At 47.8% G+C, this 19,827-nt stretch overlaps 1 protein-coding gene across 6 annotated transcripts in view; it reads left to right on the top strand.

Annotated features, from left to right (window-relative positions):
• The window catches only part of WDR20 (WD repeat domain 20), a 63,357-nt gene that overhangs the window by 29,279 nt on the left and 14,251 nt on the right, over positions 1-19,827 (top strand). For 3 of the 6 annotated variants that reach the window (XM_077776463.1, XM_077776460.1, XM_077776464.1), the window contains exon 2: positions 12,468-12,650. The exons of the other annotated variants lie outside the window; for them this stretch is intronic. In XM_077776463.1, coding sequence (XP_077632589.1) covers positions 12,468-12,650 — 183 coding nt within the window. The remainder of the gene's footprint in view (positions 1-12,467; positions 12,651-19,827) is intronic. 6 annotated transcript variants of the gene reach the window in all.

Below are 19,827 nucleotides of genomic sequence, written 5' to 3'. Positions count from 1 at the left end.
AAAGTAGAGAGAATGGTATAATGAACTTCCTACACATGTCTCCCAGCTTTGCCATTTGTCAGTGTGTGGCTTATCTCACTTCATCGATTCTGTCGCCCTTACTGCATTTTTAAAAAAATATTCATTTATTTTTGAGAGAGAGAGAGAGCGCGCAAGAGCAGCGGAGGGGCAGAGAATGGAGAACAGAGTATCCGAAGTGGGCTCTGCACTGACAGCAGCAAACTTGATGTGGGGCTCAAACTCACGAACCCTGAGATCACAACCCAGCCCCAAGTCAGACATCAACTGACTGAGCCACGCTTGCCTGACTGTATTATTTTAAAGCAAATTCCAAACATCATATCTTCTGTATTTTTTCTATGATACATGTTCTATGATACTGTTCTAAGAAATAAAACTACATTTTTATACATTAAAAATTTACATTTGAATATAGTCTGTTCTTTGACAGATTCATAAATATTCTTTATAGTTTCTTGACTCATAAGGATCTTTTTATTATTTATGTTTAATTTTTTAATTGAAATAATTCTGGATTCACAGTAAGTAGCAAAAAATGTGCGTGGAGGTCTTCTGTACCCTTCACCCGGTTTTCCTCAGTGGTAATATTTTGCGTAACTATATTACTGTATCAATATCGGGGTGCCTGCGTGGCTCAGTTGGTTAAGCGTCCGACTTCGGCTCAGGTCATGATCTCCTCGTTTGTGGGTTCGAGCCCCACATCGGTCTCTGTGCTGACAGCTAGCTCAGAGCCTGGAGCCTGTTTCAGATTCTGTGTCTCCCTCTCTCTCTGTGTCTCCCCAGCTCATGCTGTCTCCCTCTCTCTCTCTCTGTCTCAAATAAATAAAACATTTTAAAAAATTACTGTATCAATATCAGGAAATTGACATTGGTGTAGTCCACAGAGCTCTTTTGGATTCCCGTTTCAGATGGACTAGCTCTGTGTGTGTGTGTGTGTGTGTGTGTGTGTGTGTGTGTGTGTGTGTGTGGTTGGTTCTGTGCCATCTTATCCCATGTGTAGATTCATGTGAACACTACCACAAAGAAATGTTTTTTAGCTGGCTTATTCACATGTGTTTCTAAACAAGGACCACCCATTACATTTACTATACATACCTCTTAAGTCTCTTTCTTAAAAATTACATTGCTATAATTTCACACTTACAGAAAAGTGACAAGAGCAGTGCCAAGAACTCCTTCTGTATGCCCGTCACCCAGACTGACTAATGTTTAAAATTTGCCCATTTGTTTTATCATTTGTATGCTCCCCTCCCTCCCTCCCCCTCCGTGTATATCGAGCATATATCATTTGAGACTGGTTTGTAGACATCATGCCCTTTTCTATGCATATAAACTTCAGCACCTGTTTTCCCCAGAACAAGAATTGTCACTCACATAACCACAGTACATTTATTGAAGTCAAGAATATAACATTTATGCATTCTTATCTAATCAACAGTTTGCATTAAAATTTCACCAGTTACAGGGCACCTGGGTGGCTCAGTTGGTTGAGCATCTGACTCTTGGTTTCCTCTCACATCATGATCTCACGGTTCGTGGGTTTGAGCCCTGCATCGGGCTCTGCACTGGCAGTGTGGAGCCTGTTTGGGACTCTCTACCTCTCCCTTTCTCCCTCCCCCACTTTCTCTCTCTTTCTCCCTCCTCTCTCTGCCTCTCCCCTGCCTGCATCAATGTGCACTCTCTCAAAATAAATAAACATTAACATTTTTTTTCACCAGTTACCCTAGTGCTGTCTTTTAAAAGTCGTTTTCTCCTGGTTGGGGTCCCATCCAAGTTCACACACATCAGTTATTTGCAAGCTCTTCAGTCTTGTTCAGTCTGGACCTGTTCCTTATCCTTTTCTTTGTTTCCATGATCTTGACATTTTTAAGAGTCCAGACCAGTTTTTTGTAGAATACCTCTCAGTTTGGATTTGATTTTTTTTTTCATGATTAGATTCATGGGCTGCATTTTGGGGAGAAATACCACAGAATTGATATTGTGTCCATCCTAGGGCAGCATGTCAAGAGCACATGATGCTGACTTGCTCTAGTATTAGTGGGCAGAGTAATGTTAATCTTGATTAAAGTGGTATTTACTAAATTATTCTGTTGTGAGATTCCATTTTTCTCTTTGTAACTGAGATGTAATTTGTGAGGGGACACTTAGAGACTATGGAAGTGTCCTGTTTCTCATTCAACCTTCTTCCATTAGCTCTAGCATTCATTGATGATTTTGGCTGAATCACTATTGTGTTACTATAGTAGTTGTAAATGGTGAATTTCAGACTCCATTATTCTTTCCTCCTACATTTATTAGGTGTTAGTCTAATGTAAGGAAGAGCTTTCTTTTCTCCATTTATTGGTTTCAGTATGAATTCAGATTCTTACTTTATTCTAAGAAAATTCTGTAGTGTAATGTTACTTTAATGTTTTTTTTTTTCAAGTAATCTCCCACCGATTCATTTTAAATGGCTTTATTTTAAATGGCTACATGATATATTTACCTATTTCCTTTTTGGAACACACAGGCTGTTAATAATGTTTCATTATAAACAAAGTTGTATTGGCTGTCTTTGTACATGTGTTTCCTCATTAAAATTTAATTTAGGAGTAACATAAAGAAAGAAATGTACTAAGCGTAAAGCTCTATTAATTTTTCACATAGAGTCAATCCCAGATTGAAGGAGTAGCTTTCTGGGCCACCCAGAGCTTCCCTGCCGGCCCCTCCCCCACGCTCTTCCAGGGTTCTCACTGTTCTCACTTCTAACATCTCAAATCAGTTTTCCTTACTTTTGAACTTTATATAAATGGAATTATGATATGCTTTGTTTATATTTGACTTCAATTAAGATTATCTTTTGACGTTTGTCCATATTTGTTCTGAGCGCAGGTATTCCATGATTAGCATACTCTTTCTCTAGCCTCCTATAGACGGACGTTTGTGTTGGGCCAGGTGGGGGCTGTTACAAATTACATACTTGAAAAATATGTTCTAAGGATGCATTCCTAGGAGCTGAATTTGTGTTTAAAGGAAGGGAGGCATTTGCTACATGTGGCCAAATTGTCCCACGTTAGGGCTGTGCCAGCTTATGCTCCCGCAGTGGCAAGGTGAGGCCAGCCTTCCCACACTCTTGTGGGTGCCCGCATCCTGAAACTGGCTGCTACTGCGCTGTGTGGCCTGTACCAGTGCATGGTACATTCCAGGTGTCTGGAAGGGCTTTTTCTAATCTGGTAGGGAAAAGCCATCAGAAATGTCTGAGTGGGGGTTACCGAGGTGGCCTGTAAGACCGTTATGCCCGTAAAGTTTTGCATTAGTCGGGGAGATAGGACATACGTGACAGGTGACTGACAGCACAAGTGGCAAGTGGGTAGTTCTGGTGATGCCGTAAAGCTGCAGATGAAGCAGAGGTTGGAACTTTGCCTCATGCTAGAGTTGAGAGCAGGTCAGCTTTCTCCTGCCCCATTGATCTGAGGCTGCTTTCTTCAGCTGCGCTCAGGCTGAGTAGAGACAAAGTCTTTGAATCACAGAGGCCAAATAAAATATTTTGGCCATGGGTTTTAGCGGCTCATCTCCATTGTGTAAGAGAAGTTTAGTGTCCGTTCATTCTCTGTAGCTCTCTTGCTTTCTGTTTGAAAACACAGCATGGTACTGGCTCCCAAGTGCTGTCATTTGATGTATAATTACTGGTGCACATTGGGGCCAATTAAAATAAAATTCATCTGTTACAGATTCAGTAGTTCATTGTTCCAATTGAGATTGGGTCATTGGAAAAATAGCAACAGTCTGATGGGGCTAAAAGCACAGTTCTGCGCTCTGGGAAACCTTGGGCAGGTCACCACCCTTCCTTGGGCCTCAGTGTCGCGGTAGGATGAGGAAATGAGAGCTGGGAAACTGCAGGGCCTCTACACAGTTGGGGATTTAGGGTATTTCTCACTTAGAATGGGAGTTCCTCTGCAGATTGCTGCTTAGGTTACAGAGCAGCCTGACTCAGAACATTTGAAAGTCATCTGGTGCTGTGCCAAACGCCATAGGCTCGCGGATGGTCTCGGTGTCGGGAAGACAGTACCAGAGTGGGTAAGCGGGTAAGCAGTGTGTCGGGACCACGCCCTGCCTGGGAGTGGCCTCTGGTTTACAAGTGTTGCAACGCTTTCAGGTCATAGAACTCCTCACCAAGCTCCTTTAAGGGGAAACTTAAAAAAAAAATTATTTTCTAAGAATTTGAAAAGAGTATCTTTTGCAGAAATAAAACATCTTACCTTTTCTTCCATTTGGGGTGTTGGTATTCCCTTAGGAATAGGAGTTTGTGTTTTACGCATATTTAACAAGAGTTTAATAAAAAAAAATAGGTCATTTGTATCTGTCAGCATTTTAATGTGATGAGATCTGGTGTTAGAATGTGTGCAAACTGAATTTAGCTGATGTTTATTCATAGTTTTCTTTAAAGAAGAATTCCACGTTATGTCAGCCTAGGCGGCGTACCGCAAACCCCGCTTGTACGGTCGCACATTGCGGTAAAGAGGCTTGACCCGAGCGTGACTTTCGACCTGAGAATTGGAAGAGTTGGCGAAGATGCCGCAGTTTAGCGGCTTATTAAGTTCATTTTTTAAGAACTATCCGAGGATAGAGGAGTTGATTTTCCACAGCTAACGGTTTGTAAGTGACAGGCTGCCTTGGGGAAAAATGACATGTGATGACAACAGAAGCCTGTTGTTTCAGCAGGTCCTCGACCGGCAGTGCTGGGCCAGGGGAGAAGATGTGCCAAGTAATCCCGTCCTGCTTCCTCCCCGCCGCACCCCTGTCCAGCTCCGCTCCTCTGACCTCCGGAGAGGGAGCCCCCCCGCCCCTGGGAAGTGTTTCTCTGGAGAACAGGAAGCCGCATCACAGACTGTTGCTGGCAAAACTCAGTGAACGTATTTTGTGCGTTTTGTGAGTGGGCACTTCTTCTCATTCTGGGAGCCGTGAGGGTGGTGCCCCTCGCCTTTTACATCTCATTTGCCTGTATTCTGAGGATGTCTGGCCCCTTGCCCTCCCTGCTTTCTCCCTCCACGGAGTTGTCCGGCCTGGCCTGGCCACAGCGGTGCGCACAGAGTGGCTCTGAGGTGGGGGTGCTGGGTGCTCAGTCCAGGGTCGGGGCTCAGCAGAAGCGTGCTAGCCAGTGTCTGCTGGCAGTTTGTTCTGTTTTTAGTGAAGGGCAGGGGTCGGATGTCATGTGGGCATGTGCTCTTTGAGGAGGAAGGAGGAATGGGAGCGACGCAGGGGAGGTGCTATCTTGTTTGGGAAAATTCTGTTGAAAGGAGCACGTGCCCTAAACTTGGCTTCCCCTGTTGTCTTTCTCCGGGAAGTTTAGGGCAGAAAGAACTCTGTCTTCCTTCTATGCACTTCTTTGAAGGTATTAGCAGACGGTGATGTTTGAGCCTGCCCGTGATGGGCAGCGACCCTTGTGTGTGCAGGAGGGGAGTCCACGTTGAAAAGAGGAAAACTAACTTTGCTCAAGGGCCCTGGGCCTGTCACGTGCGATGCTTGTGACTCTAGCCTGTTACTGCCTGTGGGGAAGACAGCCCTGCGGGGTAACTGCACAGACAAGGGAGGTCTGCAGTCTGGCCCACATGATCAAGGCGGGAATGTCTGGCTCCCACTTGGGCGAGTGATGGGATTGTGGACGTGGGCGTGGCCTTGGACGTGACCTCATCCCCCCGCCCACTATGGCAGCATGGCACGGAAGAGCACAGGGCCGGGACAGAGACGCTGCACTTCACCACCTGCTTCCTCTTGACAGCGGACTCTGTTTTCCTCCTTAGAAGGTGTGCGGGGCAGGTGTCCTTAACGCACAGGTTTGTAAGGAGGGCCAGAAGAACCGATGTGCAGAGGTGCTTTGTAAACCGGAAAGTGACATTTGCCAGCAGGGACTGTTTTCTTTCACAGATGGGCACCCAGGAAGGCATTAGTTGTAAGTTGGGATTTTGGTCAGCAGAAGATCACATGTTTGCTTTTTTATTTTTCCTTAAATGTTTGTTTTTGAGAGAGAGACAGGGAGAGACTGAGCATACAGGGGAGGGGCAGGGAGAGGAGGGGACAGAGAATCTGAAGCAGGCTCTGCACTGACAGCAGAGAGCCCAACGTGAGGCTTAAACCCACAAACCTTGAGACCATGACCTTAGCCAAAGTCAGATGCTTATCCAACTGAGCCACCCAGGTGCCCCTACATATTTGCTTTTGTATACTTCTGGCTATGGGACTTTTTCCTTCCATTTTTAGAATGGTTTCATTTCTGCAATAAATATTAATGATACCGTTTATATGCCAAGCCCTCTATTAGGTGTTGGAGATAGAGTGGTGAAGAAGGCAGATAAGTTTCTGTCCTTTTTGAAACACTGGAACTGTATAGTTGATTGACCTTTTTTCCCCTACTGGGATAAGAGATCCCAAACCTGATTGACTCCTTACTATTTACTCCTGATATGTATTTTAAAATCAGCGTTAGATAACTCTTTAAGTACCATTCATGCCAATTAACCAGATATTTTGGGTGTAGCTGTTGAGCTGAAGGTGGATTGTGTGGGGGTTTCCACGATCAGCCTCTGTTTCTGCTTCCGGGCAGGGGGGCTGGACTGTGGAACTGGCATCTATTCAGTGCCTCAAAGCCGCCTGACCTCAATGTTACCGTGTTCACCTGCGCATGTAGTGTGGGCAGTGAAGATGTTTGAAAATCACTGCGGTGTTTCTGTCATCAGAGCCAGGCTATTTTCTGCCGTGGGGAAGAGTGCTTTGTTCACAAAGTGAATATACCTCGGCTCCGAAAGGCCATGTTGATTTTCCCCACACCTGGGACTTGGAAGGCTTCGGCGTCTCCCCACATTTCATCCAGGGTGCCCGGCCCAGCTCGTTGTGGTCCCGCCATGGACCCTGAGACCCCAGGCCCCCACCCCCCAGGGAAACTGGACAGTCTCTGTAGTCTGGTTTATTTGGGATCCCAAGCATTGAAGTAGGTCCCAAGTAGGTGATCCTTTGTGGCCCTGGGAAGTTGTCCCTTGTTCCTTTTTGGCTCCTGTTTTGGTTGTCTGAGATGTGGTCAAGAGGAATGATAATAGAAAGCATGATATCATTTCTCTTCTGATTTTCAGATGGCATAATGGAGACCTTTGTCACTAGGGCTGCTCCAGCTATTTCTGATGGATTCATTTGGGCCTTCAGTGACTCAGCAGCCTCCTGACTTTTTTTGTTTTTAAGAGGAGCTGGACTTTCACAGTGTATGGAATGCAGTTAACATTACAGCTAATAAATGCAGCACTTAGCGATGGGCAGTCCGTGAAGGTCAGGTGAAAGAATGTTCCCCAGAGGTGAGATGAGGAAGTCAGGACGTTTGTGCCGCTGTGAGGGACACTGCACATGGGGAGGGTATTCTGAGTGAAGGAAGGGGCGCAAGGAAAGGCCAGAAGGTGTAAGGAGCACAGGCAGTGTGTGAGCAAGCACCTTTGGAGGGAATGTGTGTGGAGGGTGGGGGTGATGAGGTCCGTGTCAGCAAGGCCTGTGGTGCCACGCCAAGGAGGTTAGCCAGTGTTGGGGCAGAGCCGCCGAGGATTGAAATGGGGGAGTGACCTAAGGCTACGTGAAGGTGAATCTAGCATAGTGTGTGGGATGAGTTGGATGTGTAGAAATGGGTGGAAGGACTCTTTTCTGGCAAGTTCTGTGGGACTGGTTCTCTCTGAGATGATTCTCAGATGGGGAGGGAGAATATAAAATGTAGAAAAAATAAAGCCCACCTTTATTACCAACACTACCCCCCCCCATATAATATTCTGATGTGCACTTTTCAAAAGAAGTCTTTCAGAGATATTTTCTGTATCACATGCCCAGATGCTTCTGGGCACTCAGGAGGGTCAAGTAGCAGGGTCCCACGAAGGGGGCCCCGCACAGGCCCGCATGCCTTCTCTGAGTTCCTCTAAGGGCTTGGGGGGGAGGGGCGACTCCAGCAGTGGCGAGAGGCCCCCTGAGCCTGTGGGGGCTTACTTCTGTGGGGTGTTCCCCAGCAGGCCGAGTGGGGGTCTGGGGTGAAGGTGTGAGCTGGAAAAAAAGGGCTTCTTTTGCAGACCTTTGTAATCATGGAAAGGGAAACATGACATTTTAGTTTGTACTTACTGATCACGGATTTTGGTAACCAGCTTGTATCTGTGGTAGGAATTTTTAAAACATCATTTGAAACTTTTCTGTTGAGAATGAGACACTGACAAATTATCTGTAACCAATAACTCCTTGCGCAGAAACAATGAGCATAGGTAGGATTTAATCTTACCCCTGGAAAGTGAAATAGTTGTAGTTTTATGCATGTAGCAGACATTGAGCATTTGTGACAGATGGAATGCTCTACTGGGGCTGAGTAACCAAATGTGATCTAATTCTTAAAATTGGTAAGATTTTTTAAATATGTTGCACTATAAGTTCATGTTTAAGAATTCAGATAATGTCAGTAATTAGGATGCAGATGCATTAAAAACATCTCAAGCGTTGGTAACTTATCTGTGCAGAAGTCACCAGAAAGTTGCAACCTAAAAGCCGATTTTGTGGAATAATACAGTGGTAACTATTTAATAAAGAAGTTCTGCTCCTTAAAGGAGTTTTTATTATAATTTTTATTGTAATTGTAATTTTATTGTAATTGATGATAACACATGAAACTGATAACAGACATGAACCGTACTGTAATAATATAAATGATTAAGTACTAGATTTTGTGGAACAAATTAAGTACTTGAGAGATAAGATAAAGGAGCCAACCCAAAGAATGGTAGCTGGGAGAAAGCCTATTGGAGGTAGGGGGGCTTGAACTGCTGGGTAAAATTCCCCAACCTCGGCTAACCCGCGCCTCCTGCAGCCAGGAGAGAGGGGCCGTGTGCCCCTGACTTGCTCCACCAGGCCCTGGAGGCCGGAATTCCTCCAGCCGTTCCTCCCCTGAAGATGGTGGGTAGTTTTGGTCCCCTGTCCTGAGGGGCGACTGAGATTACAGGTGTGATGTGAAGCTTTGGGGCCCAGGAAGTGTTCTGCAGGCAGAAGTGGGTGTCGGGCCTTCTACACTCCGGTGTGATGGAAGTTAGAAGCTCCTGAAGCATTTGACCAGAGAGGTAGGATACGACAGGGGCGGATTCATACTGATAGCTACCATCTGAGCTGTGTGCGTGCTCTGTGCCTTAGATCCTTGTCAGGGCGCTTCATTCTCTGAGAGGAAGGGAGCACCTTGCCCCAGGCCGCATGGCTGCCCGGAGGGAGGGCAAGGTTTGAACGTGGGCCTGCCTGGCTCCAGAGTCTGGGTTCTTTCTCCTTCCACCAAACTGCCTCTCCCGGGGAGGCCATCTGTCAGGGCTGATGAGCCCACGCAGAAGAGGTGTGACTGACTCAGGTGGTTACTGCTGTTCCTAAAAAGGTGTGTGAGTTCAGAGTACCTGTTGGCATCCCTCCATCCCGAAAGGAGAGAGGACGACGAGGAAGATGAAATAGGGAACAGCACAGCAGTAGGAAAGGAGAACTTGGGGATTGGCTGCAGAAGAAAGGGGACAAGATGAGTCACAGATGATGGCACTGTTTGAAATGAAGGCAGGTTCTGGAAACCTGACTTTCCTCGCTCTGGGGTTGGGCTCCAGAGGCCCCAGGCCCCAGGCCCCAGTGGCAGAGTCTGTGGGTTTCTCGGAAGTCTAGTTTACGGGCGGGCACACACCCAGCAGTCACGTGAGGCTCCGCAGGCATTCCTGCTCACTCTAGGCGCCGTGTTGCCTGCCGGGGTTGTGCTGTTCTAGTCCTAGTGTGATGGGTGTTGTGGGGTGGGGAGGGGAGTGACCTCAGGTAAGAGATGTTCCGTGTGTTTCTTGGGCCTACGTTTACTTTTGTGCCTTCTAGAACAGTGCCTCTCACCAGTGTGGAAGGACCAGTTTTAAAAATTTCCAATCTTTGGACTGATAGTTTTCTAAAACTAAAAAAGCGATTACTAGAAAACAAAACTGAAAAAGAGGTACAGAATATAAATTCTAATTTTTATTATTTGGGTCAACAGATATAAAATTACCCTGATTGCCATAAAAGTTTCTGATGTTTATTATTATTTTCTGTACTTAATCTTGACTGCGACTAGTAAACTGTTCACGAGCTGGTACACTTTGAAAGCAGTGATCTAGGAAGAAAGTTGTTAAGCAAATTAGTAAACAAGATGTTTGGGTAGTATTTACATGATTTAAGAGTAAAAGTCTTTCTTTTGGCATTTAAATACTTCAGGCATTTGTGCATTTGTGCACATATGATCTAATTCCAGATGACATCTTTTCAGTAGAGTTCCTTAGTAGGAGGCGGGGATGTAAAATAAATCTACCAAGAATTGAGGCTCAGTGGTTACTGTAAGGGATCCGTAGTAGTGATACTTGGAAAATCAAGTGCTTTTACTTTCTGTGTCGTTTCTGAGAACCATTGTGTATGGTTTTGCTCATTTAATTTATATTAGTATGTTTTCTCTGTCAGTTTTTGGCTTGCCTTTGAATTTATTTTTATAGTTTTGTGCATAATTTTCGATATGTTCTTTAAGGGGGAAGTTCCCGAAGCTAGCTGTAAAAAAAAAATTCTCAAAGAGTTATACCTGCTGATACAGAGATCATGTAATAATTTAACTGTTTGTATTTCAAATTTGTTTTTTGTCACTAGCTGCCAGTGTTTTTATACTTTCTATTTTGGGCTCTTCTGATGTTTGCTGATACCCTGTTTGCTCTGAAATAATTTGCTGTGGTCCTTTAGCCTAGCTTCTCTTTCCCTACCTTTAGCTTCCCGCAGGCACCCTGTCCCTGTCCAGGGGTGGTGGTGGCTTTCTCAGCTTCTGCATCTCCCTCAGCCCTCTGCTGAGCGCCGCCTTCGGCCCCCCTCAGCGCGGACTCCCAGCCCCCCGGCCCCCTGCAAAGTCAGGTCTTCCTTGTGTTTTGTATCATACTTTATATTACACTTTTAGGGCTATTTCATGTATATGTACTCTTATTTCATTCTCCAGACAATCCCATGAAGTTGGTAGAACAGAGATTCTCATCTCCATTTTAAGTGAGCTGTGAGGTTGGGAGAGAGCGCGTCCGCATGGCGTGTGTCTCCATCCCCTTGCCCTGTGCTCTTAGAGTTCCTCTTCCACCCAGTGCAGACTTCTAGATGCTGGGCTTTCGAGTTTGCCCAAAGATGCCCGTAATTTTGAGGTCCTCTTTTCTACTCAGTATTTATGTTTGTTCTTTGAGGAATGAAACATTATCTACTCAGCACAATGGCACAGACCTCTCTGGAAGAAAGAAATCTTCAGAACCTGATGCAGGGGTTGGTCAGCAGACAGCAAGGGCCGTGGCCCCAGAGCAGTGCCCAGGGCCGGCGTGGCTGTGTCGGAGGACACACTCAGAGTCCTAGTTGTCTGCACCTTTGACTTTCAACTCAGACTGGAGGGGGGTGTCCTTTATTTCTACAATATCAGCCCTGTGTATTAGATTGCAGAGAACATTTCTCTTAGGGGTTGAGGGGGAGGCACATTGAAAAATCACTGGGCCCAAGTCAGAAGTCATTTGCTTCTGACCTTGGGGTGTGTTGGGTGTATGTTCTCCCCATGTCCTTTATGGTCAAACAGGCCTGGGTTCTACATCTAGCCACTTCCTTAGGTAGGTATGGGGACTGTGGCTAAGTTATGAACCTCCCTAAGCTTGTTTTCTCATCTGTAAAATGTGGCAATATTCTCTGTTCTGAATGATCATGGTAAGGATTAAAAGGTAAAGCGTGTCACACACCTTGAGTGTGGGCTCAATAAGTGGAAGGTGCCTGAAGGCTCATACAGAAGAGGGACTGTGACCCAGTAAGAAGGTTCTGGCTTTATTGTTGGCTGTAGCAGTGGTTCTCAAATCCGAGTGGGCATCGGAATCACCTGGAAGGCTTGCTGGGCCCACCCCTGTAGTTTCTGATTCCTTTGGTCTGGGGTGGGGCTTGAGAATTTGCATTTCTGAGTTTCTAGGTGATGCTGCTGCCACCACCGCTGGCCTGGGGACCATACTTTGAGAACCCCCGGGCTACAGGTAACTCACCAATGAGCATTTAGATGCTATAGATCTATTTGCAGGCTGAGTTTTTATGTGGTTAGAGGTACTCTGTCAGAAAATGCTTGGAATGAATGCATTTTACAAATCTGAATTTAGTATCTCAAGGATTTTTTTCTCCTGAAGTCCAGGAGTCTTTGTGAAAGATATTTAGAGAAGAATAAGTTGTGGAAGTAATAGTTAAAAACATAAAAAGTCTAATGCTATCACATTGGCTAATGGTATGTGAAAGTGCTTTTACAAAATGCTGAAAGCTGAAAAAAATTTTTTAAATATCTTTGTTAAGATTGAACATCATAATGGAGTATAAAATAGTGTAACTATTAGATTTCTCATCTCAATGTGCTGTTTACCGTATGTATTTTTCTCTTTCTCCTCCAGGCTGCTGACTTGAGTAAACCAATAGATAAAAGGATATACAAAGGAACACAGCCTACTTGTCATGACTTCAACCACCTAACAGCCACAGCAGAAAGTGTCTCTCTCCTAGTGGGCTTTTCCGCAGGCCAAGTCCAGCTTATAGACCCAATCAAAAAAGAAACTAGCAAACTATTTAATGAGGAAGTAAGTAGCACCCTGTCTTAGCTGTTAAGAATCCCTTTAAGAATGTCTACGTTCTTACCAAGGGCAGTGGGCCTTAGTTTCCGCATTGAGCTAAGCCCATTTTTCATTCGCTCCGCTGTCCTACATAGTATTACTCGTTTAAATGTGCTGAATTAACTTGTTGGCTTATACCTGTTCTTCCTTGGGGTAATGGTTTTATGCATTTTCTTTATGGAGCATGCTCCGGTGTCTAGAGCAGGTGCTTTAAAACTTTCATAATGGAGACAGGGACGAAACTGATACTTGATATTTTATAATTTAAATAAGGAAATGCAGAACTCTAGACCTTGTTCACATCACCAGAAAATTTCATGCTGACCAGAGAACTTGATAGTAATTCCTCAGGCTGCTTAAATTGTAGCCCAGGCTTTTGTGTCTATGTTTGACAGGTGTTTGGCCAAGGAATAGTTTTCTTTCTCTTGAAAATATTTGCTGTAAAACCACCTCTGACACAGTTTGAAATCCTGGCACTTAAAATTGGATCACATGACACAGCTTTTGCCAGTGTTCCAGCCTATGCTGGGTTTCTAGTATCTCCAGTTTTGTTCTGGAAGGAGTCTGCGCTGTCAGAGCCATGTCGTCAGGAACGTGTCAGAATGTTAAATGTGGCAGATAGGTTATGTTTGTTAAAGCTATTGGAGTGGCTTTCTGGCCCCAAGGGTTGCCATTGCAGATTCCATGTTCTTCCTCTGTTTCAGTGCGACTTTTCCAGCAAATGGAAAAGCTGCAATGGGCTTGCTGACTTAGAAGCCCCGGGTCCGCAGTGTCAACCTGTCCCCTAAACCCTGATATGTGCAAGGGTCAGGTCACATGGGATCCCTCAGGAAGGACAAGTGATTTTGCTCTGTTGTCTGCTTTTGACCCCATTAACTTGTAACAGAAGCACCTTATGGATTCTGGTTTATAAGAAGTAATTGTGTGTGGGCAAGAATATTCAAGCTGACAATTTGCAGTTAAAATTCGGATTCTTTTGTAGTCATCGTGCATGCGCTGTCTACCCCAGCCGGCCCCCGTCCTCCATCCCCCATCTGGCATTGCCAATGGGTTTGGTGAAATCTTTTGAATTGGGTCAGCTCTGGGTCTGGTTGCATCTGGGTTGACTGGAAACAGAACTTGCCATGTGGAATGACAGAACGGCTGAAGAACCAGTATTTAATCTGATTTTTCTACCCCCCCCCCCCAAAAAGAAGGCAGAAAATTGTTTTATTTACCTAAGTGTTTTATTAATAATATCTGGAGAAGTGATTTCTTAGTAGTGGAATGGTTTTGTTGTTGTTGTTGTTTTGTTTTGTTGTTTCTTTTGGTGGCCATTGGTGGGGAGCAGCCTGCCACCAGAAACCGAATTTGGAGTCCCTGTGGGGTTTTGTTTGTGTCGGGGTAGGGTGGATAGGGGGCCGGTTACCGAGGGGCAGGGGTTGCAGCCATGTAAAGAGCTGTCGGTAAACGAGATGGGGAGGTGCTCTGGCTGAGGACGGCACAAAATGCCACTTTGGGAACAAGAAGGGCTTGTGTGTCATCACAGGGGAGGCGGGAGGCTCAGGGCCCCAAGAGCATCAGCCACATCTGTCCCCCGCTCTGGACAGCAGAGGGACTGCAGGCTAGGAGGCAGCGCCTCATGCAGTGATTGAAGCCGAGTTATCCCGTACTCATCTTATATTTTATTTGAAAAATGGCTGTCCAAAATGCTTGGGCTGTGTGTGGGTAAATGTCAACTTGGCGTTTATAGCTTGAAGCTGACATTGATTGCCTTGCACAGTAAGGAAATTTCTTTGTGCAGATACCAGTTTCATCAGATCTTGGTCAGGGTGTGTAAGAGCAGGGTCATCAGAGGCATGTCCTCTCCAGGTGCCAGGGGCGGTGCTTGAAGCAGGCACCACGCCATGCTTTGCCTTGGGATGAGATTTGGAGGTTTCAGGTGGTTTTGTGTTTGTCTTTTGTGCGGTCGGACGGGCAGCTGCTGCCCTTCTATAGATGAGGACAGTCCAAGAGAAGGTAAGTAAATTGTCCAGGCAGGCAGCAAGTTGACGATAGAGTTGGAACTGGAAATTACTTCCACGAGGGCTCCCTGGTCACAGACTGTAAGTCCCACCACGTGTGGTGGCCAGACAGGCAGGCCCTTGTGCTCCTGGGTGCTCTCAGCTTAGGGAGGTGGACTGATGGGGCCTGGGGCCATATCATCACAGTGTTCAGAACAAAGTGCCGAGGGATATGTATTAACCATATTCCTCAGCATGGATCAAGTATCCTAAAATAAAGCAAAAGTTAAGTTCGATGGAGGAAGTCCGAGATTTCCAGAAGGTGACACTTTCTGGGTCTTGAAAGATGCATAGGAGTTGGAAAAGTGTGAGAGAGGCCTTCACAGCTGGAGAAAACAGCTTGGTGTGCAGAGGAACGTTGGGTGACCAGGCGTGACCAAGTCAGCCTGAGGGCCTCAGAGACGCAGGAGTCGGAGCCGACAGATAAATCGGAACCAGATGGTCAAAGCTCTGACATGCTGCGAAATGTGGATCTGACACTGGAGGCTGTAGGGGAAGCTTTGGGCTTTTAATCAAGGGAGTGACTGTGTCAAATGTGTCCTTTAGAACGCCTGTCAGCACTTGATGGGGTGGGGGGAGAATGAAGAGAGAATGAGGGGAGCGCGACCAGTGAGGAGGCTGGGACCCGTTCCGGTGGAGAGCCGGGCCGGGGTTTGACCTAGAGCAGTGGCCACATCCTGTCCCGTCCCGTCAGGAGACCTTGGTTACCTACCACGTGCCCATTCTGGTCACCATCCCCAAAGGGAGCCGGGAGGCACGAGCAGCGCCCCTCGCAGGTGCTGACTCACACCGTGTGGGGAGGCAGAGGCCTGAGAGAGGCAGGGACGTGGACTGGAGGCTGCTGTAGGGTGGGGGACAGCATCTCGTGTGGGAGGTGCGTCCCCCATGCGACAGAGCGTCCCCGTGGGGTGGGGGGGCGGGCAGGCGGCGGCGGCCCTGGTGGAGGAGAGGAGCAGGGCTGCACCTAGGTCGGGCCCAGGGGTGCTGCTGGCTGGGGTACGTGATCCCGCAGAATGAAGCAGGGGCACAGGGCCTGGGGGGTGGGGGCGGCGCTGGCAGATGCCCAGGGGTGCCGCTTGGAGCCGGAATTCTGAGGAGTTCTGAGATGGGAGCATGGGGGTGGGGGCGTCACCTGTACGCCGGGTAAGCCTGGGAAGGAGCGGAGGCAAAGGTCAGAGTTCCAGTCTGTACTGGCGTCAGAGGCCTGTAGGTGTTAGGTATGTGGACCTGGGGCCCAAAACTCGCGGCAGAAACTGGGGAGTTGGGCTTGTGAATAGTCCTCGCGTCCCCGAGGTTAGACAAGAGGCCTGTGGAGAAGGCGTAGTGGGACAAGGAAGAGCGTCTGGGGCTCTGTCCTCCCAGACGCCGGCCGCCTGTCCCGCTGCCTCCAGAGGGGTGCTGTCCGCGTCCATGTGCTTCCTGCGGCCGGCGATGGGCGGCCGGGGGCACGGGCCCGGGAGCCCGACCGCCTCACTGTGGACCTCGCGTCTCCTCACCGGGAGGACAGGGGCACAGACCGCTGGCAGGTGTGGGGGGAGATGGAGAGGGCGCCCTGGGTGACTGCTCAGTAGACTTCACAGGTAGAGGCGAGCCCTGCGACGCACCTTCCACCCAGGGTTGGAAGGAAGGGCCTCTTGGGAGGTGAGATACCAGCAGTTTCGAAGGGGAAATAAGTCACAGGACAACCCCAGCGGAGTGTGAGGCGGAGGGCAGGGAGCGGCTCACCAGAGTGCGTCTCTCGGCTGCCCGTTTCAGCTGTGTGCGCACACGTGTGTGCACACACGCACGTACCACGGGACTGACGTTTCCACCTTTGCCTCCTTTCCACAGGTTCCCAGGACACAAAAATATAACAAATGTTTGGATAGGTAGATGGATGGATAGAATGGAATTAGAATCTAGAAATCCACCTGACATTAAAAGTAGATGAAAATTTCTATCTAGGAATCAAGTATATGTTAAAAGGTGATTCCCCCCATTAACTCAAAAAATAAAAAATATCATAAATGCTTGTTTATCGAAGTACAGAGGAGTGTGATTGCCAGTGCTCACTGTTAACCTTGTTGTCTTTGTAGTTTTTTTGTTTTTTTTTTAATGAAGCGAGACTGTTAAGAGTCACACCTTCCATCATCAGAGATGTCCGTGACCCCCTCCCCCCGGTCTGGCCAGTTGATCAGAGAGGTGAGCCCTGCTCCCTTCACGCCCCTGAGTCCCCGTCATGCCGCAGGGCCTGGCAGCTGTACCTGTTCAGCCCAGAAGGAAGGGAGCACCGGTCCCTGGGGGGTGGTGCCCACAGGTCCGGGTTTCTCTCTGTAGCGCTGTGTATGTGCCGTGCCCATGCGCCTCTGCTGAGCGTCCGTGGGCACACCCACTGAGCTCCCAGGCCCCGGAGTGTGCCTTCCTTACACGAGCTCCTGGAGAGTCCCCCCCCCGCCAGAGCATTCAGCCTCGTGTGAAGCACCTCGAAGGGCTGAGGGTTCGCTTTTTACTACCTGTGGTTATGGTATCACTTAGTATATGATGATGAACTCACACCTGTTTGTAGAAATTCTAATCATTTCAGGAGTGTATCCAGAGAACAGTAATGTTTTGATTGTCGGGTAGGATGTGTGAGATGTAAAATCCAACACGTGCTTGTCACCATGGCTGCTTTCATTGCTGACCTGTAGTGAGACCCTGTGTCTTGACTTTGCTCCCTCTCGTGCAAGGCGTGCAAGGCGAGGGCCGTCGAGGGCCGTCATGCCGGGTGGGTCCATGCTGTGGCCTTTAGGTGCGGTCTGAGTGAAGGGCCCGCCCACTGGAGGCGAGGCCACGTCTTCTCTCTAGTTGTGACACCCAGTGTCTCCAGGAGGGTAGAGCCAGGCCCAGCCCTGCAGCCTTCTCTCCAGTTGTGGGTGTGTCGGTAGCTTTGTTTCTGTTGTTGCTTTTTTTTTTTTTTTTATAGTTCTTATTTATTTTTGAGACCAGAGAGACAGAGCATGGGCGGGGGAGGGGGGCAGAGAGAGAGGGAGAGGGAGTCACAGAATCTAAAACAGGCTCCAGGCTCTGAGCTGTCAGCACAGAACCCGACACAGGGCTTGAACCCACAAACGGGTAGATCATGACCTGAGCCTAAGTCAGATGCTTAACTGACTGAGCCACCCAGGCGCCCCTGTTGCTTTTTTTGATCAAAGGGAGGAAATGAGTGCATAAAGTTTTCATGTTGATAAAATGACATCTGATCACCTTTTAGGTACCGGGCTTTGAAATACCCTTTCCTTACGCTGCCGAGGGAAGCGGCGCCCCTTAAATGCATTTATATCAGCAAAGCCCTTAGTTGCCAGTGTTCCTTGTGGCTACATTATGGCTTTTCCAGCAGCTGCTGTGGTTTTTGAATTGTTTTAGTATTTTTGTTACAAATTAATATCTGCGTTATAAAATGCACACCCACTGCCCCCCAAATTATTTTTACTCTTGCTTCCTTTTAACTAGTTTATAACAGAAGAATCTGTTAATGCCATTAGCGATGACAGTTTTGGTGGTGGTTGATTTTTACTGCATTCAGATCAGAAAAGGGACAGTTTCTTCGGAATTCAGGTGGGGACTGTGCGGGGCTGCTGGCGAACAGTGGGGAGAGGGGAGGGTGTGGGAGCCCCCACTTCCATGACACAGAGAGACAGCAGACTGATCTCCAGATTTTGTGTTTGGTTTTTACTAAAATGTAGAAATTGGCTTGGAGTGTTCTGGAATTTGACTCTTTAATGGAAGCCAGTGCAGGTGACCTGACAGGGACTATCTTAGCTGCCCTCTGCCCCTCCCTGAACACCTGCCCCGCTCCATCCTCCCTCTGCTGGCTTGCTGGAAGGGGGTTCACACTCTCCTCTCTCCTTTTCCTCCTCCACCGGTCAGTGTCCCCTGGGCTTCTCCTCTGCAGCCCGGGAGCAGGGCGCTTTCTTCTGGGTCCCACCTACCCCTCTCCCCGGTCCCTCAGACTTGCTCCCCGTGTCCTCCTAAGGAAGCTTCCCTGCTCCTGCTTTGCCTGCCTGGGCCCTGCCGGAGTCACGGCCTCCCTCGGAGCCTCCCTCCCTGGTGTGTAGACAGAGCCAGCCTCAAAGACTTCGTCACGTGGAAGGAACATTCCGCGGAGCTCCTGGCCTGTGGTGGTGGCCGCTCAGCACCAGCTCCTTTCTTTCTTATTTCCTTCATTACTCAGATTTTTCTTCTGCTTGCCTGACTTTGGTCCCGCTTCCTGTAAGTGGGTTTTTTGCAGAGCGTCACCCTCTCCCCTTCCTTTGTGCCACACAGATGGAGCTCTCCCTGTTCTCAGCTGCTTCCCTGGTCTTCTTGCCGACTGGATGGGGACCCTTGGATCTCTCCCAGCGTGACCCAACCCTGTCCTTTCCGTGGTCCAGTCACTCAGGCTCCAAGCCCAGGAAAAGTCATACCCCCTTCTCTCCCCCCCCCCCTCCCCCCAGCTGGTCCATTGTTAAACAGTCCACCCTGCCATGGTGCCACCATCAAGTTCAAGACCTTTTTGTCCACACAGTTGTCACAGCCTCCTAACTGGTTACTCCCAGCCACCCACCCCTGCCCATCTTCCATTCTGTACCTTCTGCTAGGAATGATTTCTCTTTATCCCATCACTTCCCTTTTCAGGAGCCTTCACTCCCTCACCGTCTGCAGCCTCACTGCCAGTAGAAGTACAGTGTGAGCCATAGATGCAATCTTAGATTTTCTAGTAGCACATTAAGTAAGCAAAACATAGGTGAAATAAAGATTTTCTCTATACAACCCAAATATTTCAGCATATATGCAATATGAAATTACGAATGAGAGAGTTTCCATAGTTTTTCAAGTCTTCAGAATCCAGTGTGTGTATTTTACGCACACATCACATCTCACTTCAGATGTACTCCAAGCTCTCAGAGCTTCAGGGTCATGGCCCAAAGCCCCTTAGCTTGAGACTTCACCATCCCGAGCCCTGGCTCAGGGTTCGAGACCTCATTCCCTGCAGCTTAGGGCTCCAGCCAAAACAGGTGCCATGCACATGCCCAGACCCACTGGACTGCTCTGTCCTGAGCCACTCCCAAGCCACTCCTGGGGGGTCCTTCCCGCCCCCGTGT

This window comes from Crocuta crocuta, unplaced genomic scaffold (genome assembly GCF_008692635.1).
Source record: "Crocuta crocuta isolate KB4526 unplaced genomic scaffold, BGI_CrCroc_1.0 scaffold8, whole genome shotgun sequence".
In the NCBI taxonomy this organism is placed as follows: Eukaryota; Metazoa; Chordata; class Mammalia; order Carnivora; family Hyaenidae; genus Crocuta; species Crocuta crocuta.
This window is presented reverse-complemented; position numbering and strand designations above follow the sequence as displayed.